Source organism: Onychostoma macrolepis, chromosome 22, assembly GCF_012432095.1.
Source record: "Onychostoma macrolepis isolate SWU-2019 chromosome 22, ASM1243209v1, whole genome shotgun sequence".
NCBI classification, from domain to species: Eukaryota; Metazoa; Chordata; class Actinopteri; order Cypriniformes; family Cyprinidae; genus Onychostoma; species Onychostoma macrolepis.
The window spans coordinates 28,313,929-28,333,661 of record NC_081176.1 but is presented as its reverse complement, the minus strand read 5'-3'; the positions used below and the strand labels follow the sequence as shown (position 1 = coordinate 28,333,661).

Below are 19,733 nucleotides of genomic sequence, written 5' to 3'. Positions count from 1 at the left end.
TTATTCAGTGGCAGAAACAGGGTTCTACAGAATGGCCCTTTATGGGTATTTCATAAATGCTGTAAATATTTTGAACTAAATAGAAAGAAAGAAATGCTGATTGTATAGAATTTACACTCTATTCCAAAGAAAGAAAGGAAGGCAAATATCAGTCGATAAAACATTATCTTTAATATTAGGCATTATTAATGAATTACACGTCACAGCGGTTAAGTGAGTAGGAAAAAAAAAAAGTGTGTATTTACATCTAAAATCCACACCACAATTATTCATGCTAGCACAATATATACAGAAAAAATACTTTGAGAATACTTGTACAAAGGTTTTCGTAGTTCTGCATGGTAAAACAAAACGCTCTTCAGATTTAAATGCAAAATACACAAAATAACTGTAGTGATTAGGCCATTGAAAGATTTTTTTTTTTCTTTTTTCACGTTCGCAGTTTAGTTTTAAAAACACATTTACATCAGAAAGTACAAGGCAGACAATTAATCTCAGTCTATACATGATTTGTCCCTCTTGACCATATAAATACAAAGCTTTTGAAGGATTATATACACAAAATAAAGCCGAACATGGTGTGGTACGAACTGTAATGCAGACCAGAGCGTTTAGTATCCATCTTTACTCATATGTACAGAGACAAAAAAAAAAAAAGTTTTTCCCTTTACTCACCAATTTCATTCTCTTAGATTACCAGAAACGGTCATTTCCAATATATGGCAAACAATCCTTTCAGCAAAATACAGGAAAATAAACCCAATATTTCATTAGCGATTCACACTTATCGCTGTATACATGAACAGAAGTTAATGAATTATAGATGCTGATCAGGGCAACCTTATCATGTAAAAAATAAAATGTCACCCTCAATCTGAAACTCTGAATCCAAAACTTGCCTCCACGGAGATATCAAACATGTAAAATATGTACACTCGTTTTTTACATGGTTGCTTGTGCCAAATGAGTAACCTTCATTTGATGAATTGTGATTATAATACGTTTTAAACTTATTTTTTGCTTGAATATGCAAGCAAAATTATAATGGTGAATGAATACAAGACACACAGTATCCGTCAGTCTGTATTTACATGCAAAATGTCTAGAAAGCCATTATAAGAAATGCTCAAAACAATACAATAAATATTAATGCTTTTTAGTTTATCAGTGCTAATTTTCAAAGAATGGGCCATCACAGATACACTTTCTCTTATAACACTCGATCTTTGCATAGATTCCAGTTCCTTCCCTGATCATTCGATATTTAATGCGTATAAAATGATTCATTAACCTTGAGATATTAAGGTTAATATAAATTATTATTAATAACTCATCAGTCAAACCATTTCTATGTGTCTTAGGAGACATAACACTCTTACTTCATCATTATACGTCTATAATTAAGTAAACAAAAACCAATAATAATAAATAATAATCTACAAATGCATACCATCACCAGTTACCTAAGTTTTACTTCAGGAGGAAGTGCATACAAATGACTAGACAGAATGGAGATACAATTGCACTTGATGTCTGACTGAAGGAAAACCGATGGGAATATTAGTAATGTAATGAATTAGAAATTCCCACATCTAAAGAAGGTCCTCTCTATCGAAACAATTGCATGTATTTGTTTCCCTGTCAATAAAAAGGCCTTTAGTGATGAACTATCAGTCACACAAAAACGCTGCAAGATCACCTAAAACTTGCCTTTTGCCTTTGATATTCTCTAAGTATTGGTGTTGAAGTACATTTCATATTACGAGCAGCCTTAAGTATATACTTTTGTGTTTGTATACCAGAACTTTTAATAAATAAAAAAAGTACTTTTCAAACCCATAACGTATTTTTGTAATTAAGTGATATAAAACCAAATTAAACCACATCATAAATTTGCGTAGGCCTAACAGTGCAGGAAGAAAAAAAAAAAAAAAAAAACAAGATTAGATTCTAAAATTAACGGTACAATACCCATAATATCAATAATACAAAAAAATAAAAATAAAAGATTAACGTTAAAAATATAGATTTTACCATTTGTCACTTTCTTGGATGCATGTTCTTGATTTCTTTTGGAACATGAAATTAAAATGGGCCAACAGATTTAAGTTTTTCCTGCCGCTTAAGTTTACTCCAAACTCAATATGCAGTGTTTTGCTTATATAATTAACAGTTTCACATGACATGAAATGCTAGTTAATGGTGTTGTGGATGAGGATGTGTAGATATACAGTACAAGCAATACCTCTACCAGACCCTCCCTTCAAGTGATGTAGCGTAATATTATCACCACCATTGAAGAGAACATGCACATTGTACATAAAAATTAGCTTTTTAAATAACACATACGTTCAAGTCGTCAGCAGTTAATATGCAAAGAACATCAGGTACCAAATTTGCATCTGTCAGCAGCTGAAAGACTTATCGAAGTCACTCAACTCGCAACATAAAACACACTCATGAATCTTGCCTCGTTTCCATCTTTAGAAATATGTGATATAATCTTTCATAGCAATATAGTATATGATATAATCTACGCTGTATTTATTCTAACTCTCTTTTTGTATTTTTTAATACTTTACAATTATATTAAAGTCTTGGAATTTTATAACAGCTCTATCTAAAAATATACTTCTTTATGAAAACTGTCAACTCGGAGGAACGGAAATCAATTCCCAAAAGGAACCTACTGAGACCGAAAGCCGCTTTACCGTGAGGAGACATCTGTGAAATGGCTTTGATTTAACAGCGTTTTGGCTGTTGTGTTATTAGCGTAACGGGGTAGTAGCGTTGAGAGCGGCTGATTTGCTTTCGCAGCACGACAATATTGTGGGTGTAATGAGGCTTTACGAAGATTGTAAAAGCCTCTTACTGTCACATCAGTGCAGATTCTCTCTGAGGAGAAGCTTCCCGCAAGCGTGCAGGAGGTAGCAGACGTTCTGTTAAGTGTTTTTAGGTCGGTAATGAAGTGTTAGCATGTTATATCAACCACTGTGTTAATAAAATCACGTCTGAGGCTTAAGCATTGTGGATTGGGAATATCTTGTCAGAAGAGATGAGAATGTTTAGTCAATGAAGATATCTTCATGGATCTGAAATCCACCCTTATGTGGGCTACCTAGATGAAAGTGAACTTTAGCCACTAGCTAAGGAACCACAGATCCACTTTTGACCACTTTCTAAATTATGTTTAAATAATTAGTTTAAAAAATATATATAGACAAAAATAATAAGGTATTTGGTGCTCCAAGGTTAAGTGCTAAAGTGCAACCCAACCAGAACTGAACAACGTCTATTGGTAAGGTTTATCAACACTCTTTTTAAAGGTGTGTAATGTCAATCAATCAAAACTGATGATTATGAAGTGTTAATAAGTTGTAGACCTTGACAAGAGGTGTATCTCTCTCTTAGGACACAAAACGCTTGGATCTGGTATACCTGAAAACCACCTGAATGTGATTTTGTGCTTCCTGTTTCATCTGAAAGTCTGTTTTCGTACCTTTCGGGACCATATCTGTATTATCCAATCAATATACGGAAACTAATGAGGGGAAGTAGCTTGGGCTCTACAAGCAGTTTGAACTCAAGTTTCCTGGGCAACTCCCAATCAACAACCACTAAGCACACAACAAAATGTCTCACTAGCATGTAGAAGCTCAGCAACATGTCAAGCACTTCTTAAAAGGTTTCAGAGACCTACACTGGATACATGAGAAGTAGAGGTTCAAACCCAGTCGATTCTTGGGACTTTCCCAAAACCCAACCACCTATCACACTAAAGCCAACAGTCCAAGCTTAACCTTTCTCTTCATCTATTCTTCGCTGATGCCATGTTCCCAGGCCACCTTGGCCTGCTCCTCCTTGTTAGTGAGCAGAGGCTGGGAGATCTTGCGGGGCATTGGCCTTGGAACCGGCCTCAGGTCCTCTTCAGGGATACACCCTTCCCTCAGGTAAGGTTTGGGAGGCAGAGCAGGTGCAGGCTCATGGTGGTGGTAGTGCGGATGGGTGATGTGTATTGCATGTGGGTGGTGATGGTGGAGATGGAGATGATGATGGTGGTGCCCATCGGTGGGCATCCCTGGGGTTACGCCCAATGGGGCTGAATGACTACGGCAGGGAGAGGGCTTGAGAGGGTCCAGAACTTCAGGCTCGGAGACGCTGTAACGTACAGGGAGGTAGGGACTCTCGGCTTCCTCCGTGTCCGTGGTCCAGGCCTGGCTGCTCGGCATCGAGTCCAAGGTGTCGGCTCGAGCCGGAGGCTCGGAGGAGGACTGGGCGAAGTTGCTCTCGCTCAAGGAGGAGACGCCACTGCTGGCGCTGCCGGACAAGGTGGAATTACTGCCATCCAGGCCCGATTGTGGACTGGTGGGTGAGGCAGGTATAGGGTGCAGGGGCGACTAGTGAGGAAAGGTAAACAAGGTATTTATATACAATATATTGCATGAACATCTTATCTGTTGCAGTGTTAAAACGTAAGATCAGTAGGATGACATTAGAAAGACCTAAAAGCAAGGGTGCTCAATCCACCTCCTTGAGAACTCTTTATGTACACTTTAGTTCCAACTATGCTCTATCACACTTGTTGATCTTTCCATGAACTTCCAGGGATAGCTCACCCAAAAATTACAATTATTTCATCATTTACTCACCCTTAACATCATGAGGGTGAACTTGTCTACTAACCTGCATTAGAAATGAATAGTTCAGCCATGAAACTCTATTTGTGTTCTAATTGGTTAGTTCAATTTAATGTTCCCAATCAGATTTAGTACTCATATACTGTTTACCTATGAAACCAGGACATATTCAATGAACTCTGCATATGTGACCTATGCGTGTCCTCATCTCAGCCCACCCTCACCCCTCCCCAGCACCACCTGTCTAGATCTGCTATATGGGGGAATCTTCCTTTCTCTAGCAGCAGCAGCAGCATGTTTCCTTAATTTTATGATCTGAGCATTTAGCAGAAGCAAGTCTACTTGCTCTGCAGCAGCAGCAGCGTAGCAGATCTAGTCCACCAATACCAAACATATGTCCACTCTATTTCCAATAATAAAGATTTTACAATCTATCCCGAGAGTTGTCATGACTGAAATCTATTCACAAATTCAAAAATGATTTGATGCTGTCCATTAGAGACTTGCAAATATGTTTACTCAAAATAATGGCATTTCCCAACATCAGCAGTAAACATAGTAACATGTAGCAGTAAACAGACAAACATGTTTGTCTCCTTCTGGGGCCCGGTTCAATAAGGAGGTTCAACCAACTCAAAGTTTAAACTTGAACTCTGAGTTGACTTACCGTGACATGAGAAACTCAGAGTTTTCGGTTTCAGAACGGCTGAATTGTGTTAGTTCATTCAACTCTGAGTTTAGCGCATGCACCACGACTATGAAAAGTCATGATCAGCGGCACGCCAAAATTACGATTCACCATGGCAACAGCACCTGCCAAAAAGACGTCCGCGTGCGTAAAGTATCGGAAGAACTCTAAAATCTAAAAGTAAAAATAATAACTTTTGCTTTTGTATTTGCAGGAAATAAAGATGACCAAAAAAAAAAAAAAAAAAGTGAATAATTTGTTGATTTAACAGCTGTGGTTACGGCATCTTGTAGCTACTACCCCTCCATTCCATACAGTATCTCATTCATTTTCAGAAGGTGCGATGGTGGAGATATGCTTGTCATCAATGCATCCAACCACACTGGAAATCCTGAAGGAAATTCTGATTATTGGGTTACTTCCAGAAGTCACAGAAAGATGTTATCAAGTAAACGTCATTTATCAGATTAGCCTCATTTTTACACCACTGATTTGCAATCCTGTGAAACTCCTCTTTGACAGATTTATTCCCAGAAAAAATTCTAAGAATGAGTGAGAGGGATGCACACTTTCCTTAAAATCTGCATACAGCGGCTTTATAATGTGCTCTGCATCTCCGATGTTTTAAAGTGCATTTTTCTTATTTTGCTAATTATCTGCCAATGGGGTAAGAAATTAAAAATAGTCTTGTTTCTGTCTGCATTAAGATTATTTTTCTTACCCTATGGCGGACAATTTTACTTGTTTTACGTAAAATGCACTTAAAAGGAAAATCCCCCAGGAAAAAAGACTAAATATCTTAGACCATTTTTCATCTATACAATGCATATTAAGAATTTTTAGATATTTGTACTTAAATACTCAAAAATACAAAAATACTCAGTAAGAAAAGCAATTTTGCAGCATGAATGAATGAATAAGGTATTTAAGCTTCGCTAACACTTTAAAAAGCGGGAGGAGATGGAAAGAAACTCCGGGTTTACAGAAGAAAACCTGCTCCCGACCAGGTTAGGTTCACAGAGTAAGTTACCACGGTAACTGACTCTGAGTATAAGTTACCTCTCTTTCAGAAACGGGCTTGACTTACCCTGCTTTCCCGGGGTTGACAAACCTCCCATTTTGAAACAGAAAACCCAGAGTTTCCCTCATTTCAGGGTTTACATACTCAGAGTTTTCACTTAACCTCCTTTCTGAAACGGGCCCCTGGTATATTGATCAAATGTGGATTGAAATGTAGATATCCAGAAGCAGGATTGAGCACCTTTTTCAGCCGCTATCAGAGCTGAAGTCTACCTTCTAACTGTGACTAAATACTTTACAGTACAATAACACTTTTTTTGTTCCAAAGACATTTAAATATTTCTCCATTGTAACTTTTTATTTTAGTTTGCTTCCCCATCTAGGTGTCTAATAAACGTGGCACTGCATATTATCAATATTGTTTGCTCTTGACAAATTGCTTTTGCTCTTTTTTCTAATTCACTTAGAACGAGCGTCTGCTAAATCCACAAATGTAAAGGTTTTTCTGGATGACTGAAACCTTCGATTTTCATTTTACAAATTTTCATCCAACTGATCTTCAGAGAAAATACAACCCAGGCACATACATTCACAAACACATAATAATTGCACTACTGATGCATACATATACAATTACAATATGAACCCAAAATACTTTAGCATCTTAGGGATACCAAGAACTCCCAAACACCAAAAAATATTCTGAACCTGACTCAGGTACAGTTCGGCTCAGAGTGATTTGACTGGGGGACATCTGAGGTCAACAGGACGTAAGACATCTCGGAATGCTAGTGTGGACATGCATGACGAGGACTAACAGGACACATCTAGGCGGAGGATACCTTTCTTAAAGAGCGCGCGGGGAGAGCTGGAGGGAGTTCGTTGATCTGGTGGTGGAAAGCATCAAAGTGCATCGAGAAGTGTCCTAAAGGGGAGACACAGTTGGACAGAACCAGGGTTGGAAAGAGCACACGCCGGAACACACTTGCGCACAAACACACGTCGGCATGCGCATTCACTCAGCAAGCACTATGAAGGATTCTTTCTGAACTTAGCTGATGTTCAGAGGAGAATAATGGGTGGGAAAAAGGGAATGAGGAGCAATGCATCAGCGAAGGATCAATGATCGAATGTGGGAAAAACTATTGAAATGAGAGAGAGGATGCTACACTTTCAATGTAGGGTGGTTGAAAGGGAGGATGCTACATTTGGCCAGTTGACGTGATGTGTAATATTTCTGTAATCAAAATGGCAACAGAAATATACCCGACCAAAGTTTTTTTGTCTCTTTTCCTATAAATTACTGGCACGTGCATTTTAAATTAAAATGTGAACAATGTGTGAAAAACAGTGTGTGTAAAAAATTGTATTTGTCAACCTCCCGTTTGCTTCTATATATGGATTTAAGCTTAGAGGTGTGATTTACAATAACTACGTCCCTCAAGATGCAGCAACAGCAACCTCTGTTTAAAACAGAGGAGGATATTTAATGAAGCCATGTCCAATCTAATAAAGATTCCACAAGAATTCAACAATGTACAAAATTATTTTGTTTTCTTAGATTTCTTAACTCTATTGGCTTCATCTTATCATAAATTCCTCCAAATAGTCCATTCGAACCTTGGCAGATACACGTTCCAAATGTCTGTCAAATCAGCTTGCGTAGCTAAACAGACATATTGTGGCACCTCATCATGCGTAGAAGATCCAACGTAACTAATGAAAAAACATTCATCTTACAAACCATTCCAAAAGTGGATGGAATGGTTTCATGAAATGTCTTTCTCTTCATTGAAACCTTTCCTCAAAGATATTGTTGTTTCTTACCGGGAGGAAGGGTGCGGGGGGGAACGGGTGGGGCCATCACACTCCCGACATGAGCAGAGAGGAACGGCAGAGTGTCCCTGGTGCCACTGTCCAAACTCCAGCTGCTGGGAGCTGTCAACACTGCCAGAAAGAACAAAGATCACCATCACCATACGTATCATTACTGACCTGCTGGATCCTCATCTGAAGGACAGGTACCTCAGGAATTCCTGCTTAAAATGTTGAGGTTTAGATCCTGGTGTATCCAACCGACTGCTAAACTAACCTAACAAATGAGACTGAGCTAGGATGTGAGCTAGGATGTGTTGGAGAGCATCAAGCATGATGGTAAACCAGTTAAACTAGCACTAACCAGCCTGGAAATTCTGGTATCCACTATTAATTATTAACAAGTGTTTGGTTTATCAAAAATCAGCTTAACAAGCAAGACTTCACCAGCTAAATAGAACAGCCGTCTTGGCAAAGCAGATTTACCAAGACGGCTGTTCTACTTAGCTGGTAAAGTTGGACTCAGCATTCAGCAATAAACTAGAACAACCTTTTTGGTGAAGATGGTTTACCAAGGAAGTTTTGCTTTCTAAGCTTTTTTTAGGCTGAGGCACAATTTGATAAAGCAGAGATCAAGTTAACATCAATTTCTGTAAACAATGATGGCATTTTCAGACTGTTCAGAGCTGGTTTGGAACTAGTAAACTGCATGGTTATGCTGGAAAACCAGTTACATCAGCTCCAAACTAGCCTAGACCACCATTGAAACTCACCATTTACATTTGTTGGCTGAATCTGTTATTAAAGTACAAGTAATTGAATTTCCCTTCAAAGACTTGGTCTTGAATTGGTCTGGTTCGTCAACAGGAAAAATTAAGTCTTAAAAATGAACCGACCATAAACTTTAACAGATTGTGTGCGGTTTCCAAATATTAAGGAAAGCTTTGATGCATACGGATTGCACATCCGGATTGCATTCATTCATAGACACATACTAAATTGAACATACTTTCTACCGGTCACAATGTAAGTTCTTCATCAAATGCCGTACCTACTTAGACAGTCTGCAGTTTCAGTGTGTACTGTAGATTTCTGTCTGATCTGAGGGAATTGTGGGACTGTGAAGGAATAGAGGGGTACAGTGGGTTCAGAGAATCATACACACCCAGTCATACCTTTATCAGCCACAGAGAGATTGGGGTCACTGCAGGGTTTGCAGGGACCAATGACCTGATGGTAAAGAGCCCTCTGATGGTTAGTAGGCTGGTGGAAAATGCAAAAGAAAAAAATATTTTGATATTATATTACTGCCATCACCTTACCATTTAAACTGTCATTTCCTGGCTGCAGAGTCTACTGGATTTAAAAAAATCAAAATTAGCTGTGTCTTGCGGTAGACGCACCTGTCCATTCTCGGTAATGTTGGGGTACATGGCACTGCTGGGACGGTCCCTGTGTGGTGGTAGGAGCATTAACAGCTCTCGGTTGTGTCTGTATCTGTCAGGTAGTGATGGGGATCCAACTGGAAAGAAAGTAAATAAAATATATCTCAGTTTTAAGTTGAGACTTTCAACTGAGCTGTTCCCAAGGTTAAACTTTATGAAAAGTTTATTGGTGCTCACCTCTAATGCTGCCGTGCCCTGAGTTGATCATCTGAGACGGAGCTGAATGTGTCGAGCTCAAACTGGATGATGATGGACTGGGCTGAAATGTTACATTGGGAGCAAAAAGGACTTTAAAAGATCAGATACGGCATTCTTGTTGCTATGTAGATGCTAGGGTGTTCTGAGAGGTTGTCTGGGGTTGCAAAGGGTGGAAAATTCCCAGTAAATTCTGAGAAGTTTCTATAGATTTACCATACATTTTCTGCTAGGTGGATGCTAGATTGATATGGTGTTCTGGGTGGTCACTAGGAGTGGTTGCTAGGGTGTTGTGAGAGGTTGCAAGGTTGTTAATAAGTCCTGCTAGGATGTTGTTAGACAGTTTCTAGGTTCTTAAAGGATGCTTGGGTATTGATAGATCATGGGTGGTTGTAGGTGACTTATGAGTGTTCATTAATGCCGATTGTTAGGATATTATGAGTGGTTGCTAGGGTATTACTTGGTGGTTGCTAGGTTGGATGATCTTAGTCTGCTAGGGTGTTGCTAAGCAATGCTAGAGCTTGTTTTGCAGACCTTTGTGTGTTCTAATGCATCACTAGGGCATTGCTGTTGTAAATGGTTGATGCTAATAGGCGGATGTAAGGTTGATAAGGTGTTCTGAGTGGTTGCTAGGCTGTTGCTGCTGTGCCAATGCTGTGTCTACACCGGATGCCACTGTTGTTACTCGCATCACACTGCAATGGCTAGAGGCTGTTTACACTGAATGTAACTAATCGACCGAATGAAACTAGGATATAGGTGCTTGTTAGAGTGTTAGCAGTGTTAAGGCATTGTTATGCAGATGCTAGGGTGTTCTGTTGGGTTGTTAGGCTAGGTGGTGGCTGGTTGCTGAGATGTTGCTAGGCTTCTACGATGTTCTAGGTGATAACTAAGGCAGTGCTAACTAAAGCACTGCAGGTAGTTGTTAGGCCGTCCTGAGTGGTAACAATGGCATTACTAAGTGGTGCAATAGTACTAATAGGTTACTATCAGTGGTTGCTACAGCCTTCTAAGACATTGCTAGGGCGTTGCAAGGTGGCAGGTGGTTGCTAGTGTGACGGAGGCCAGCTAGTAAGAGCTGTGCAGGTAAACCTCACTCACCTGATCTAAAGAGGCACATTAGTGACTGATGCTAGAGGCTACGGTCTTTAGCATCTTTGTTAGTGCGCCCAACTCCAATGCCGGAAGGGGCTGGTTCAAATCCCGCTCAGGTGTATGTTTCCCAAAACCATCGTTAGCTAACTATGGTTGCAAGTTCCATTGAACTATATTGGTAACGACGGAGCTTGCCATCGTAGTTGCTTTTGGGAAATGCACCCCAGAGTGGGTTGAGTAGAACTGGAGAGCTTAGACTGGTGCCGTGACCCGGATGGGAGTAAAGTTTAAGGGGTGATTGTAACTGAGGCCAGCTAGTTAGAGCTGTGCATGTAAACCTCTCTCTTCTGGCCTAAGGAGGTATACTAGCGACTGATGCTAGAGGCTATGGTCTTTAGCGTCTTTGTAAACGCACCCACCTCCTATGCCGCAAAGGGTGAGTAGAACCAGAGAGCTTACATTGGTGCCGTGACCCGGATGGGAGCGAGGTTTGGGGGGTGATTGTAACAGAGGTCAGCTAGTAAGAGCTGTGCAGGTAAACCTCACTCCCCTGGCCTGAAGAGGTGCACTAGTGACCGATACTAAAGGCTGTGGTTTGTTTGAATCCCACACTGAGAGGGTTAAGTAGAACTGGAGGGGTTACGCTAGGATATTGTACATGCCTACTTGGCTGCTGCTTAAATGAATGCTAGGGTGTTTTGTTTGGTCACTAGGGTGAATTTATAGTGTATATGTGTGTATTATGAGCTAATGTAGCCCACCTGCATGCGGTAGAGGTCCTCCGGGTGCTCCATCATACTGTCTGTCAGGATGAGCAGGTTTCCTGTCTCACTGGAGGTGTGAGAGGAGAGAGAAGAGGAGGAGTGGCGGACAGAGCCCAACACATTCAGAGGGCTAGAGACAGATAGACAGAGAGAGAGAGAGAGAGAGAGAGAGAGAGACAGGGAGAGGGATAGGGAATATAGGGATGGAAACGAAAAGCAGGAGAAGTGGAGAACGGGGAACGCATGCATGGATGAGGAAAATCAATCAAGATGGAAAAAAGAGAGATTGTAGAGTGGTAGAACACAGGCAGCCATGCAAGTATGAACAAAAAAGGAGGAAAAAGACAGAATAAACAAGAAAGAAACAAGAGGAGTGTAAAGCATGCACACAGAAAGATGTCAAACATACGTGAGGAAAAGTGACAGAAGAGAGAAAAGGAGAGAGAGGAACAAACAGAGAGAGACATGAGAGAGACGTGGCGGAGCTGAAGCTAGTGTGTTCAGGGTGGGCAGCATGAGCGCGTACGCGTGTTTATGAGGAATACACGGTCAAGGAGTGTTTGTGAAGAAAGAGGAAGGGCTTTGTCTACAGAAAACAGGAATCTGTCTATAACCCACATACATGTGTGTACAACACACACCGATGACAAATTCATCACAATGCAATATGAGGTGCCACAAAGGAAATAAATAATTAAATGAAATATATATGGAATGAACATTTGGGAATATATAAAATACAATCCTGAATATACATACAACGTTTGGAACAAGGTTGTTTATGTTAACTAAAACTATTAAAAATAGTTTTCATTAATTTAAATAATGCTGCAATAAAATATCAAATTAAAAATTTCATAAACAAATAAACAAACAAAAACTACTAAAATTGACAAAATTACATTTACTAATACAATTAGTAATTTAAAACTAAAAATATAAAATAAAAACTACTTTAAAATATTAACAAATATTTTAATAGTATATAAATAATATTAAAATGAAACTGGTTTGGACACTTAAGTTTTTTTTTTTTTCTGTGTGGACAAATAAATGTAATAAAAATGTATGTTAAATGTAAATGTATTTTAATTTAATTTAAATTAATTACATTTTTATTTTATTTAATTTTACATGAGTAACATGAATAAACTTTGGACTGATAAAGCACATAACAAATCTGAATATACAAACTTAAAATAGAATAAATAAACATTATATAAAAAGAAAAGTTTCCATATTTATTTTCTTTTTGGCACCTCATAATACTATTACTTTATATCTCATTACATGCTTATAGTGCTATTATGCTATTATATCTCATAAAATTAAATAAATAAGTATATTATGTATGTGGAATAGATTTCCATTTTGTGAATGAATTTGGCTTCTGTTCAAACTGAATGTTCTATCTAAACTACTCTCTAAAACGTGAAACATTCCTTTCATTCATACAGCATTTTTTTTCTTGTTCTAATATACACTTGGGCTAATTTACAAAGTTTATAAACAATATATACAAGTGTGTGCATGCGTGACTGTGTCTGTGCGGGTGGACTGACCTGTGCCGGTGCATGAGCTTGATACTTTCAGGACTCATGGGACTGTGGGTGGCGAGGATGCCGCGTGGGGTGCTGGACCCTGAGCAGGCCGGACTCAGCTTATCCAGACCGGGCAGGCCCTGCAGGGCCACATAGAAACACTACTCTGAATATACACACTGTCTGCACTCATGCCAGCACATATTTCATACAGCACACCAGTTTATATTACAAAAACAGCGTTTGATACTGAATCTGTGCAAAGAGAGATTTAAAGACCCTATGAAATATGTACAAAAGCGCAGCTTTCTATCCTGTATTGACATTTCCTTTTCAAACAGGATATTGGGGGTTTACTGAAGGGCTTTGGTCATTACTGGTCATACCAACAAGTAGGTTATATTACAAGTGCAATTAGCATATTCTCATCCTAGAAAGCATTTGATTGGACAAATATTTGGAAACGCCAATGAGTGAAGTCATCAATGAGTCATCCAAATTTAAACATTTTAAAAGCTTGAAGTTTGGAGCAGTTTTACGTTTAAAGGTTTTAAGGCCATACAGTCTCTCAGACTGATAAATCGCTTTGTGGTTGCTAGGGTATTCTAGGTGGTTGCTAGGGTGTTGTGGGTGGGTGTAATTGCTAGTATGTTTTATCATGTTGCTTGCATGTTTAAGATATATACATGTTGGCAGTGCCGAGTAGTAACTGCTTACATGTAATCTGGAGTACGTAATCATATTACAAAAATCAAGTACTCCTAATTAGAGTATATTCAATTTTATAATGCTCATAATCAATCTGATTACAGTCAAAAAGACAAAAATATTTTAAACCTGGAAGACTTTGGGCGTGTAACGTCATTGCTGTTTTCATGTTTATTAATGTTTGTTCATGGAATGCAGGAATTCCCAAACATTTTTGTCAACCAAAGCCCTTTGATATGCAATATTTACTTGAATATCTCTGAGAAAGTTAATATTTAAATAATTTAACAACACATTCGAATGTTTACAGTTCAATGTCGCTTAAAGGGATAGCTCACCCAAAAAATTCTGCCATTAATAATTCACCCTCATTCACACCCGTAAGACCTTCGTTCATCTTCGGAACACAATTTAAGATATTTTTGATGAATTCTGAGAGCTCTCTGACCCTCCATAGACAGCATGGTTACTACCATGATCAAGGTCCAGAAATGTAGCAAGGAGATCGTTAAAATAATTAATGTGACATCAGGGGTTCAACCGTAATTTTATGAAGCTACGAGATTACTTTTTGTACGCAAAGAAAACAAAAATAAAGACTATTCAACAGTTTGTCCATTTTGGAGAGTATCCACTGAATGTAAACAACGTACGCTGTTCTGTGTCAGCTGCGCGACGCGGATCCGTTTTCTACGTTGTTTACGCTTTGATTTGAACAAAAACAATGTATCCGCGTGGTGCAGTGTACGTTGTTTACGTTCAGTGGATACTCTCCAAAATGGCGCTATAGGGTGACGCGGAGGAGACGAATTGTTGAATAAAGTCATTATTTTTGTTTTCTTTGCATACAAAAAGTATTCTCGTAGCTTCGTAAAATTACGGTTGAACCCCTGATGCCACATGGATTATTTTAACGATATCCTTGCTACGTTTCTGGACCTTGATCGTGGTAATTACATTGCTGTCTATGGCAGGTCAGAGAGCTCTCAGAATTAATCAAAAATATCTTAATTTGTGTTCTGAAGATGAACGGAGGTCTTACAGGTTTGGAACGACATGAGGGTGAGTAATTAATGACAGAATTTTCCTTTTTGGGTGAACTATCCCTTTACCCATTCAGGTAAATAAATTTGACTATTTCTATTCCTATAGTGTTTCTGTGTTTGAATAATTTATTTAACATTTTAAAGATTTTTAAAAACTTTTTATCAACTTACAAACCCCCTGCGGTTCTTACATTAAGTTTTGTAACACCTTGTTTAATGTAATATTTAATGACGTTAATATAAAAAAAAGGGAACATATTTTCTTTTTCTTTGCTTTTTTATATCAATATGGTACGTTTTATGGTAAGTTTAAAACAACTTAGATAAAAAGTAATCTAAAAAGTAGTCAGAATACATTACCTAAAATGAGTAACCTAGATTACGCTAATAATTGCAGTTTTCATAATGTAATCCGTAATCAGTAATGAACTAAGTAATCTACCCAGTTCTGTACGCATGTTGGTAGCAAGTCTTATGCTAGTTGCTAGGCTTCATAGATAAGCCAACATAATTACAATAAAACTCAAATAAATCGAGATTTGTTGGGAACTTTATCTAAATTTTGATTTATTGGGGCTGTAAATCAGTAAATTCCTGAGAAGCAGATGTGAGGTCTCACATGACAGAGGCTGCTCCTCATCATCTGGAACTGATCGATCAGCTTCTTGTGCAGGGGACGCATTTCTGGATGCACTAGTTTCTCATGGACGGCCAGACCCATGCCGAGGATGTGAACCTGTGGGGTTTATTCAATAAGAACCATTATTTTATAACTATCTTTTGAGGGGTTAAAATGGAGAAGTTTTGAAGGTATTCACCTGTTCCTGCATCAGATCCTTGAGTTGGGTGATCTTCTCCGTATCCTCTGGGTGACTGCTAATGTACTCTTTATCGAAGAACGCCTGGCAAAAAAACACAGTCGACAACTTATGATACTATGCTTTTGGATGACGACCGAACGGTTGATGTTCATTCATTTGGGCAACAAATAGCTTGTCAGCTGAATGTGAAGAAACACATTTGGTGGAATTCAAATTTGGTGGAATTTGCACTGACTTCCTGGTATCTGGCGATTCCTCCGTTGACGGCAGCGTCGATCACCCCGTTGAGGCACATGCTGAGCAGGTTGATGTTTCCGTGAAGCTGCTTGTGCTGGTACTGACTGATGAGGGTGCGCAGCTCCTGGTTCTTGTTCTCCACCACATATATGGCGTTCTCCAGCGGACTAACCTCAATCTACAATACATGACGTACATGAGGTAAACACGGGTACTCTGAATGTATATTACAGTTTCTGTTCAGTAAATCTGTACAATATATTGACATTATTGTAAAATAATCTTCAAGCTTAGTGTTTGGGTAGTATAGAGGGACATTTTAATATGCAAATTAAAGAATCCCTGAAAGTTATATTATTATATTAATAAAATAAATTAAAATAAATTAAATTAAATTAAGTTAAATTAAATTAAGTGTAGACTGAGTTTAGTGTTTGAGTAATACAAATTGTAATAATTCATGCAAAACCATTAACATGTGCATGGAAATTCATGACTACTTCATGGAATTTACATTTATAAAGTTTAAATTGAGTGTTTGGGTAGCATGAATGTAATTTAGAATGATTTTTTTAATTTTTATTTTAGTCTTTGTTTTAAGTTAATTTTCTAATTTTAAATTAAGTTGAGTGCACAGGTAGTATAAATGGCATTTTACATGTATGCATGTAGTTATTTATCTATGCAAAAGTATATTTAAACCATATTAACTATGTTAACGCATGACTTCATGAAAATTCATTTTTAAGTTAAAATTTTCAGTATATAAATTGAGTTTAGTGTTTGAGTAGTATAAATTTGAATAGGAGATTTTTATTCATTTATTTAATTATTGATACAAAATCATATTAAAAAACATGTAAATTTATGACTCGATGAAAGTTAACTTTTTAAGTTAAAATTTTTACTTTAAATTGAGTTTAGTGTTTGGGTAGTATAAATTTAGATAGGAGGGTTTTTTATTTCATTTTATATGAAAAATCATATTAAAACATTTAATATGTAAATTCATGACTTGAGTCATTTAAAATATTTTTTTAGTAAAAAGTTTTAAATTACATTTTTAAATTTAAATTGTGCTTATAGTACAATCATGTAAAAAAAAATCATGTAAATTCAGGACTTCATGACTTTGAAAGCTTTGAACATTACTTATTTTTGGTTTAGTGTTTGAATAATCTAAATAATAATATATATATTATTATTATTTATGCAAAAACAAACAAACAAAAAACAACAGACACATTGTGTCGGACTGCTGCCCATGAGGCTATCAGCTGCAAATGACTGACTTCAATTATTGAGATTCAATAAGCAGACTAAAATGGTCACTTCATTGTGTCGATGATACATTGAGCTTTTGTTTGGATGAGTCACCCACCAGCTCACGCTTATCCACCTCAAACCAGCGGGAGATCCCGGGCAGAGGGTGGGTGAGGATAAGTGTGGTCCGCTCGATCCAGAGACTCTGAAAACACAGACATGTGATGCAACTTCAGTCTACATCTGGTGTTAAAGTCATTTATCTACTAGTGTTCTGAGAGAACAACTTCAAATTCACCTTAAATTCATTGTCCTTGTCTTTGGGCCCCTTGTGGAAGGGCCGGTCATAACGGAAGCGTCTGACATTATTGACTCTGTAGAAGCTCTTGATGCGGTCCGGCACACGGTCCATCTGCAGCACATCAATGTTTTCTGGAACTGGAGTCACGGCGTAGATCTGGAGGTCTATGGAGCTTTACATGAAGGACAAACAACTACTATACAGCATAAACAAGTACTTTAAATGGATAGATAACTTAACCTAAATGAAAAAGCTAGCACAACTGTATGTTGTTTATAAACTTTATTTTATTTTATTTTTTTTGTTCAAAAAAGAAGATATTTTGCAGTGTCCAAGCAGCTCCTTTACTTACAAGTGGTATAGACTTTTGGACAACTAAAACGTATGAAATCAATCAAAACATTACAGTTACATTTTTTATTTAGCTAATTGATAAAATAAATTATAAATTAGGATTTTTAAAGTAAAAAAAAAAAACAAAAAAAAAACTTCTAATTTAAAGGTTAACTTTAAAAATGTAAAGGTGTTATTAGAGTGAAGGATACACTGAGCATCATTAATTAAATGCGTAAAATTGTGATTTTATAAACAAATTTTATATTAAAATTATAAATATAAATTATGAATTTATGTCAATACATGACTTCATGGAAGTCTTTGGGTAGTATCAATTCTTAAATGATTTTTAATGCAATTATTTATGCAAAATTATATTATATTAAAACATATTTAAAATGTAATTTCATGACTTAATGAAAGTTCAATTTTTAAATAAAAATTTTTAAAGTTACATTTTTATAGTGCTGTCAAATGATTAATCGTGATTAATCGCATCCAAAATAAACGTTTTTGTTTGCATAATATATGTGTGTGTTCTGTGTATATTTATTATGTATACATAAATACACACACATGCATGCATATATTTTGAAAATATTTACATGTCTATATTTATATTCATATAATTTATATTATAAATAAATATATTTAATATATAAACATAACATATTTTTCTGAAATATATACATGCATGTGTGCATATTTATATATATACATAATAAATATACACAGAACACACACACACATATATTATGTAAACAAAAACGTTTATTTTGGATGTGATTAATCGCATTTAATCGTTGTCAGCACTAATTTAAGTATACATTTAATTTAGTGTTTAAATACTATAAATGTAAATCAGAGATTTTTTATTATTTTTATATTTATTTAAACAAAATAATTTAAATAGAAATTAACTGTATTTAAACAAAATTATTTCTTGATTAAACATTTCTTTTCATATACACAATAAAAAACATTTCCTTATCCCTTTTCCATTAAAAGACCCCACAACCATCTTATTATGGTGAAGGATACACTGGGCTTCACCCTGTAAAATCCCCTCATCTGGTTGATTTGGGTGCTGCATGGCGATAGCTTGTGGAAATTCTCCCAGCATTCTTTGCTGAAAGGCTTCGAGTCTCTCGTAGTCATGCCCTCGACAAACAAACTCCTTATTCTGTGTGGAGAGAAAGAATAATCTGTAAATAAATACATACTATATAATTTAAGGTATTGAAAAATCAATCCCTTAATTTAATCTTTACAATCATTACAAACAAACAGAGCGTGTAAATATCGCAATAGCTCACCCTGAGGAAGAAGGGAAACTTCCGACCATAAAATCCCACCCTGAAGAACTCCGGCTCTAGTCGCTGCTGCTCCATGATGTTGTCATAATATGCCGCCTCCATTTTCTGTAAAAAAAAAGAAGAAAGAGCTAAATATTCACACAGCGTTGACCTCCTTCTGAGCATAATACATAACAGTACATTAATAGCTGTGCGGTCCACTCAAAGTGCTGTTATATAATCTCTATTCATATATTCACATTTTAAAAAAAGGAACATCAAAAAGCACTGACCCGTATCCAGCTGAGACTCTGATAATCGTACAGGGACTCGTACTGGAAGGCTAGTTCACGGCACAGCGGGATGCCGTACTCCCAGCACTGGGAAAAGAACAAGAACAGGACAGCATATGCAATTTAAAACTAGATTTACATTTCTGGAAAAAGAAACACCATCAGTTCTGGCATGGCAAGTTTTACCACATCACCACATTTCTTTAAGTTAAGTTCGCACTTTGTTTTCTGTC

General features: G+C 37.1%; 1 protein-coding gene across 12 annotated transcripts in view; it reads right to left on the bottom strand.

The window, feature by feature from the left end:
* Positions 1-19,733, bottom strand: part of dock3 (dedicator of cytokinesis 3) — a 201,138-nt gene continuing 181,405 nt past the window's right edge. For 6 of the 12 annotated variants that reach the window (XM_058760906.1, XM_058760907.1, XM_058760909.1 and 3 more), the window contains 16 exons: positions 19,501-19,587; positions 19,229-19,333; positions 18,954-19,095; positions 17,574-17,740; positions 17,394-17,480; positions 16,011-16,190; positions 15,773-15,856; positions 15,574-15,690; positions 13,222-13,361; positions 11,657-11,789; positions 9,783-9,864; positions 9,564-9,682; positions 9,336-9,423; positions 8,173-8,292; positions 7,188-7,270; positions 1-4,397 (listed from right to left, as the gene is read on the bottom strand). In XM_058760906.1, coding sequence (XP_058616889.1) covers positions 3,813-4,397; positions 7,188-7,270; positions 8,173-8,292; positions 9,336-9,423; positions 9,564-9,682; positions 9,783-9,864; positions 11,657-11,789; positions 13,222-13,361; positions 15,574-15,690; positions 15,773-15,856; positions 16,011-16,190; positions 17,394-17,480; positions 17,574-17,740; positions 18,954-19,095; positions 19,229-19,333; positions 19,501-19,587 — 2,319 coding nt within the window. In that variant the 3' untranslated portion in view covers positions 1-3,812. Of the gene's footprint in view, positions 4,398-7,187; positions 7,271-8,172; positions 8,293-9,325; positions 9,424-9,563; positions 9,683-9,782; positions 9,865-11,656; positions 11,790-13,221; positions 13,362-15,573; positions 15,691-15,772; positions 15,857-16,010; positions 16,191-17,393; positions 17,481-17,573; positions 17,741-18,953; positions 19,096-19,228; positions 19,334-19,500; positions 19,588-19,733 lie in introns of all 12 variants that reach the window. The other 6 variants (XM_058760905.1, XM_058760910.1, XM_058760908.1 and 3 more) reach the window with 5 other exon arrangements.